General features: G+C 44.3%; 1 protein-coding gene across 2 annotated transcripts in view; it reads left to right on the top strand.

Annotated features, from left to right (window-relative positions):
* Positions 1-1,127: 1,127 nt before the first annotated feature.
* Positions 1,128-6,803, top strand: part of ARMC9 (armadillo repeat containing 9) — a 171,376-nt gene continuing 165,700 nt past the window's right edge. Inside the window, exons 1-2 of one of the 2 annotated variants that reach the window (XM_043909702.1) lie at positions 1,128-1,272; positions 3,042-3,129. In XM_043909702.1, the coding sequence (XP_043765637.1) occupies positions 3,079-3,129 (51 nt within the window). In that variant the 5' untranslated portion in view covers positions 1,128-1,272; positions 3,042-3,078. Of the gene's footprint in view, positions 1,273-1,351; positions 1,544-3,041; positions 3,130-6,803 lie in introns of those variants that run through there. The other variant, XM_043909703.1, reaches the window with a different exon arrangement.

Below are 6,803 nucleotides of genomic sequence, written 5' to 3'. Positions count from 1 at the left end.
GCCTGGAGGGGAGGGATTTTCTCCATCTCCAGCCACCTCCCCAGCATCCAGCCCAGAGTTAGAAGACTCACAGGTGCTTCTTCAGTGCTGGTGAACTTCAGTTCAAAAGCACCACGTGCAAGGTGAGGGAAGGTTTGCAATCCTGTTTTATTTTTACAAACCCACATTTCACGTGGGGGAAAAAGTTTCTCTAAATTCCTGGAAACTGCTGCAGTGGGGTGGAATTCTAGTGCCTGGAGCTTTAAGGCAGATCTTGGGCTACAGTTTTGGTTTTAAGGTGGCTTCAAAACCACTGCAGATGGTGATTGCAGCCATGAAATTAAAAGAAATTTGTTCCTTGGAAGAAAAGTTATGACCAACTTAGACAGCATATTAAAAAGCAGAGACAAGGCTATGGTTTTTCCAGTAGTCATGTATGGATGTGATTGTTGGACTATAAAGAAAGCTGAGCGCCGAAGAATTGATGCTTTTGAACTGTGGTGTTGGAGAAGACTCTTGAGAGTCCCTTGGACTGCAAGGAGATCCAACCAGTCCATCCTAAAGGAAATCAGTCCTAAATATTCACCGGAGGGACTGATGCTAAAGCTGGAACTCCAATACTTTGGGCACCTGATACAAAGAACTGACTTATTTGAAAAGACCCCGATGCTGGGAAAGATTGACGGCAGGAGGAGAATAGGACCACAGAAGATGAGATGGGTGGATGGCATCACCGACTCAATGGACACGAGTTTGGGTAAACTCCCGGAGTTGGCGATGGACAGGGAGGCCTGGCGTGCTGCAGTCCATGGGGTCGCAGAGTCGGACACGACAGAGCAACTGAACTGAACTGAACTGAACTGACTGAACTGAAGGCGGCTCCTCTGAAATGGGAATAACGACGCCTATCTATTTCCACTCACCCCACACTGCAATCTCTTGCCAGTTTACTTTCCAGCCTGATTGGGCTTATCCGCAGAGTCAGGCACAATATTTGTGGAAACGAACCAATGGGAAGTTGTGGAAAGGAGGACGGGTTACTTGGCTCTGCAGCGCGACATCCGCAGCCGTCACCGCTCCGCGAATCCCAACTTCACTTCCGACGCCTGTAAGCTTCGGAGCGTAGCCTCCCAGGCTCCGCCTTTCCTCCCAGGATGCTCCGCACAGGTTGCGCCCCGTGATTGGCTGCTCTGCTGCACGTGGTGCCAGACTGGCGGCGGTGGTTGCCGGGGCGACAGCTGGAGACGTGGAGGCCGGGCCAGGTAGGCGCGTGCGTCCGCTACGGAGGAGCAGGTAAGTGCGTCCTCCCCGCCCCTACACGGCCGGGCGATCTCAGAGCCCGCTGTCCCCGGGGGGGGAGGGGTAGTGATGGGCCCGAGGGCCGCGGCTCTGCTGAGGAAGACCCCAGAGGAAGACCCCGATGCGCCAACTCAGCAGCCGCAGCCGGATGCCCTGACTTTTCGCTTGCTGTCCTGGACTTTTTCTCTGGCGCGGGCCTGAGGCGGCTGCCTGGACATCCCGAGGACCAGCCGCTTGCCACAAGTAGTCCCCGATCTTTGCTCTAGTGAGCCGGACAAAAGGGGGCCCCAGGTCGTCCAGTTGGGTAGTGACGGCACGAGAAGGTGGCCTGGGGCTTTTAGATCCATCCCTTCCGTTATCCATCAGCTAACCCCTCTCCCGAGGCACCTAGGTTAAGTCCAGATTTGCTCCAATCTAAGCAAAAACAGGATGCTTGCTATGCAAATTCCTCCTCCAGACAAATCCCATAGTCTTACCTTTTTTCAACTAGTTCGTTGCCCTCAATCCTTATCATATAGAAATTGTGAAGCTGCCACGGCAACCCTCAAAAGTGACTGAAGAAATTTTCTCTAGTTTTTGCGTAAAGTACAGCTGTGGTTCTCAAACTTGGAACGTGCATAAAAGTCATCGGGAGAGATTGTTTAAAGCAGTTTCTGGACATTATGTTCCGTAAGATCACAGTGATGCTAGGAATTTTCGTTTGCACAGGCATCCCAGGGGATTCTAATTCAGATGGTCCAGACTTTGGGGTAATACTGTGTAGTGGTTAATATCAGTGTGGATTTAAATTTCCACTTTATCACTTATTAGTTGAATTCTAGGGAACACCTCAAACTCCCTGGGCCTCAGTTGCCTCATCTGTAAAAGGAGAATATAAATCATATTCATCATTCAGGTTTATTGTGAAGATTAAATGTGAAGCATTTTGCACATTGCCTGGCGTATGATAAGTCCTCAGTAAGTGAGCCTATTATGATATAAAGGTGTACAGAAAATTCTGTACTTTTTAAGAATGTCAGAGTAATAGAACACCCAGCGATGGCTCATGTTCACTGAGAGATGATCACAACAGAATCTTATTCAGATGATGGTCATGAAGAACTTCTCTGACGAAGTGATGTTTATTAAGCACGGGGGTCAGCCAGGTGAAGAAAGAGAGGGGGAAAGTGTTGCAGGCAGAGAGAACAATATGCACAAAGGCCCTGAGATAGGAAGAAGCTTGATTCCCGCCTTCTAAGCAACCTCACATACTTACCTTTTCTGGGGATTAGGACACAGGCAACTTTGGGGGCCATCATTCTGCCCACTACAGCTGCCTTTTTTAAAAAAAGAATTATTACTTACTTATGTATTTTTGGTTCTGCTGGGTCCTCATTGCCGTGCAGGCTTTTCTCTGGTCGAGGTAAGCAGGGGCTACTCTTTGTTGTGGAGCTCAGGCCTCTCATTATGGCGGCTTCTCTTGTTGCACAGTCTCTGGGCACGTGGGCCTCAGCAGTTGCTGCACTCTTAGTAGTTAGTTGTAAGGCTTAGTAGGTGTGGCCTCTGGAGTCCAGGGTGCATGGGCTTCAGCAGTTGTGGCTCATGGGCTTAGTTGTTCCATGGGCCATGTGGAATCTTCCCAGACTAGAGATGGAACCCGTGTCCCCTGTACTGGCAGGTGGATTCTTATCCATTGTACCACCAGGGAAGTCCCCTACAGCTCTCTTTTGTTAATTCACAGATGATTGAAATGAAAGCCTTTGTTTTATGTTTTTGCCTTGCAGAGATTTTTGCTGTGAGAATTAACAGTATCTGTTCAATATGGTAGACATTCTGGCTCATGAATCAGAATTACTTGGACTGGTGAAAGAGGTATGTTTCACAAAACACAGGTCACAGAGAAAGAGATCTTGAAAACTTGTGAAGCTTGTATTTTACAGTGCAACAAATTCTATAATGCCTTGTAATGTTTATATCATTATATTACAGCTATCTGTTTTCCATTTTATAATTATCAGTGTGTTCATAATCAGCTGAAATCTTAAAGCTGCTTTTTAGAATTCCTTCAAAGACAGTTATAAAAGCAACACATGCTCGTGGTAAAAGATTCAAACAGCATAGAAGTGTAAACAGTGAATTCTCCTGCTCTGCTCCTGTAGTGACCACTGTTAATGGTTTAGTACATTAGTTTCCAGACTTTTCCTTTTGAGTATTCAAAATATATTTGCGTGACTCTAGTTTCTTTTACAAAATGTAATGATACCATACACATTGTTCTGTTGCTTGCCTTTTTAAAAAATTTATTTATTTTTAATTGATTAATAATTGTTTTACAATATTGGTTTGATTTCTGTCATGCATCAATGTGAATTAACCATAGGTGTCCCCTCCCTCTTGAATTTCCCTCCCTGTAGCTTGCCTTTTATCCGCCAACAGTCATACAGGATAAACATCTTCCTGTGATCTGCCTCATACTTCTGAATGCTGTAGAATATTTCATTGAGTGGCAATGTCATCATCTAGTTAACTTGTTGCCTATTGATGGACATTTATGTGCCCTACATTGAAAGTTTTTGAAGGATAGGCCTAAGCCTTATGCTTTTTGGTATTCTCTACAGGTTTTAGCCTGCTTCCCAGGTGACTCTGCAGTCAAGAATCTGCTTGCCAAGCAGGAGATGTGGGTTCGATCCCTGGGTCGGGAAGGCCCCCTCGAAAAGGAAATGACAACCCACTCCAGTATTCTTGCCTGGGAAATCCCATGGACAGAGGAGCCTGGTGGGCTACAGTCCATGAAGTAACAAAGAATCAGACACCATTTAGCGCCTAAACAACAATAGCTACTTTTATCAGGGGTCTGGCATAGAGTTGATGCTAAAGAAATGGTTGCAGCCATTTTGGTGTGTGACTGAAGTGTCCATTAGGCATTTAGTCCCACATGAGAGACATGGCCGTGGAGCAGGAATGAGGCATCCACCCTAGGGATGCAGCTTTGAAATTTGGTGTGATCATGAATAAATTTTCAAAGGCGTCACAGCAGAGGGTGGTGGACAGGGCCTGGAAAAATAGCCACAGTTAGAGGAGGTGGAAACAGAAAGGTGTGACTGACACAAACTGAGGAGATGGGCAGAGAAGTGGGGAGCAGCAGTAGAAGCAGTCTGTGTCACCAACATAAAGCTGTGTGTGTGTGCGCGTGCATGCGTGTGTGTGTGTGTGTGCATGTACACTCAGTCCTGTCTGACTCTTTGCCATCCCATGGACTATAGCCTACCAGGCTCTTCTGTCCATGACGTTTAAAGATGAAGGGTGATCCTTAGTGCCTTACTTGAAGATCACAGATGGTGTTGCCCAGATTTAATGATTTACCTTTCTTCTTAGGGACAGGCATTATTTCTAATCCCTGTTGCAGGTAACAAATTCCCAGTGACCTACTAGACCCAAAGCCATCAAGCCTTCTGCCAATCACTTTTGCTTTTTTCAGGCTGCTGCACATATTCTTTTCTTTTCTTTTTTCTTTTTTTCATTTTATTTTCTATTAATAATTATAATGAATCATACAACTCACATTTTCTTTCTAAAAGCACATCTATTTTATGTAAGTGAACATTTTCTCCTCTGATCACAAGATGGTGGAATAGAAGGATATATGCTCATCTTCTCCTGTGAGAAACTAACCACTGAACAGCCATCAACAGGAGAATGTTGGATCCCACCAAGAAAAGATACCCAACGTCCAAGGACAAAGGAGAAGCCCTAACAAGATGGTAGGAGGGGCAAAATCACATTTAGAATCAAACTCCTTATCCACCAGAGCCATCTGAAGGGCTCAAACAAAACAAAACCTTTATACAGTCAGCAAAAACAAGACCAGGGGCTGACCGTGGCTCAGATCATGAACTCCTTATTGCAAAATTCAGACTTAAATTGAAGAAAGTAGGAAAAACCACTATACCATTCAGGTATGACCTAAATCAAATTCCTTATGATTATACAGTGGAAACAACAAATAGATTCAAGGGATTAGATCTAACAGACAGAGTGCCTGAAGAACCATGGATGGAGGTTTGTGACATTCTACAGGAGGTGGTAATCAAAACCATCCCCAAGAAGAAGAAATGCGAAAAGGCAAAATGGTTGTCTGAGAAGGCTTTACAAATAGCTGAGAAAAGAAGAGAAGTAAAAGGCAAAGGAGAAAAGGAAAGATATACCCATCTGAATGCAGAGTTTCAAAGAATAGCAAGGAAAGATAAGAAAGCCTTCCCTAAGTGATCAATGCAAAGAAATAGAGGAAAACAATAGAATGGGAAAGACCAGAGATCTCTTTAAGAAAATTAGAGATACCAAGGGAACATTTCATGCACAGATGGGCACAATAAAGGACAGAAATAGTATGGAACTAACAGAAGCAGGAGATATTAAGAAGAGGTGACAAGAATACACAGAAGAATTATACAAAAAAAATCTTCATGACTCAGATAACCACGATGGCGTGAACACTCACCTAGAGCCAGACATCCTGGAGTGTGAAGTCAAGTGGGCTTTAGGAAGCATCACTACGAACAAAGCTAGTGGAAATGATGAAATTCCAGTTGAGCTATTTCAGATCCTAAAAGATGATGCTGTGAAAGTGCTGTACTCAATATGCCAGCAAATTTGGAAAACTCAGCAGTGGCCACAGGACTGGAAAAGGTCAGTTTTCATTTCAATCCCAAAGAAAGGCAATGCCAAAGAATGTTCCACACAGTTGCACTCATCTCACATGCTAGCAAAGTAATGCTCAAAATCCTTCAAGCTAGTCTTCAACAATACGTGAACCAAGAACTTCCAGATGTTGAAGCTGGATTTAGAAAAGGCAGAGGAACCAGAGATCAAATTGCCAACATCCATTGTATCATAGAAAAAACAGGAGAATTCCAGAACATTTACTTCTGCTTCACTGACTACACTAAAGCCTTTGCCTGTGTGGATCACAACAAACTGGAAAATTCTGAAAGAGATGGGAATACCAGACCACCTTACCTGCCTCTTGAGAAATCTGTATGCAGGTCAAGAAGCAACAATTAGAACCAGGCATGGAACAATGGACTGGTTCCAAATTGGGAAAGGAGTATGCCAAGGCTATATATTGTCATCCTGCTTATTTAACTTATATGCAGAGTACATCATGAGAAATGCCAGGCTGGATGAAGAGCAAGCTGGGATCAAGATTGCTGGGAGAAATATCAATAACCTCAGATATGCAGATGACACCACCCTTATGGTGGAAAGTGAAGATGAATTGAAGAGCCTCTTGATAGACGTGAAAGAGGAGAGTGAAAAAACTGGTTCAAAAAACTAAGACCATGGCATCTGGTCCCATCACTTCATGGCAAATAGATGGGGAAACAATGGAAACAGTGAGACTTCATTTTCTTGGGCTCCAAGATCACTGCAGATGGTGCCTGCAGCCATGAAAGTAAAAGACTCTTGCTCCTTGTAAGAAAAACTATGTCAAACCTAGACAGCATATTAAAAAGCAGAGACATTACTTTACCAACAAAGGTCTGTCT

This window comes from Cervus elaphus, chromosome 8 (genome assembly GCF_910594005.1).
Source record: "Cervus elaphus chromosome 8, mCerEla1.1, whole genome shotgun sequence".
In the NCBI taxonomy this organism is placed as follows: Eukaryota; Metazoa; Chordata; class Mammalia; order Artiodactyla; family Cervidae; genus Cervus; species Cervus elaphus.
The sequence above is the reverse complement of the archived record's forward strand: the minus strand, read 5'-3'. Positions and strand labels throughout refer to the sequence as shown.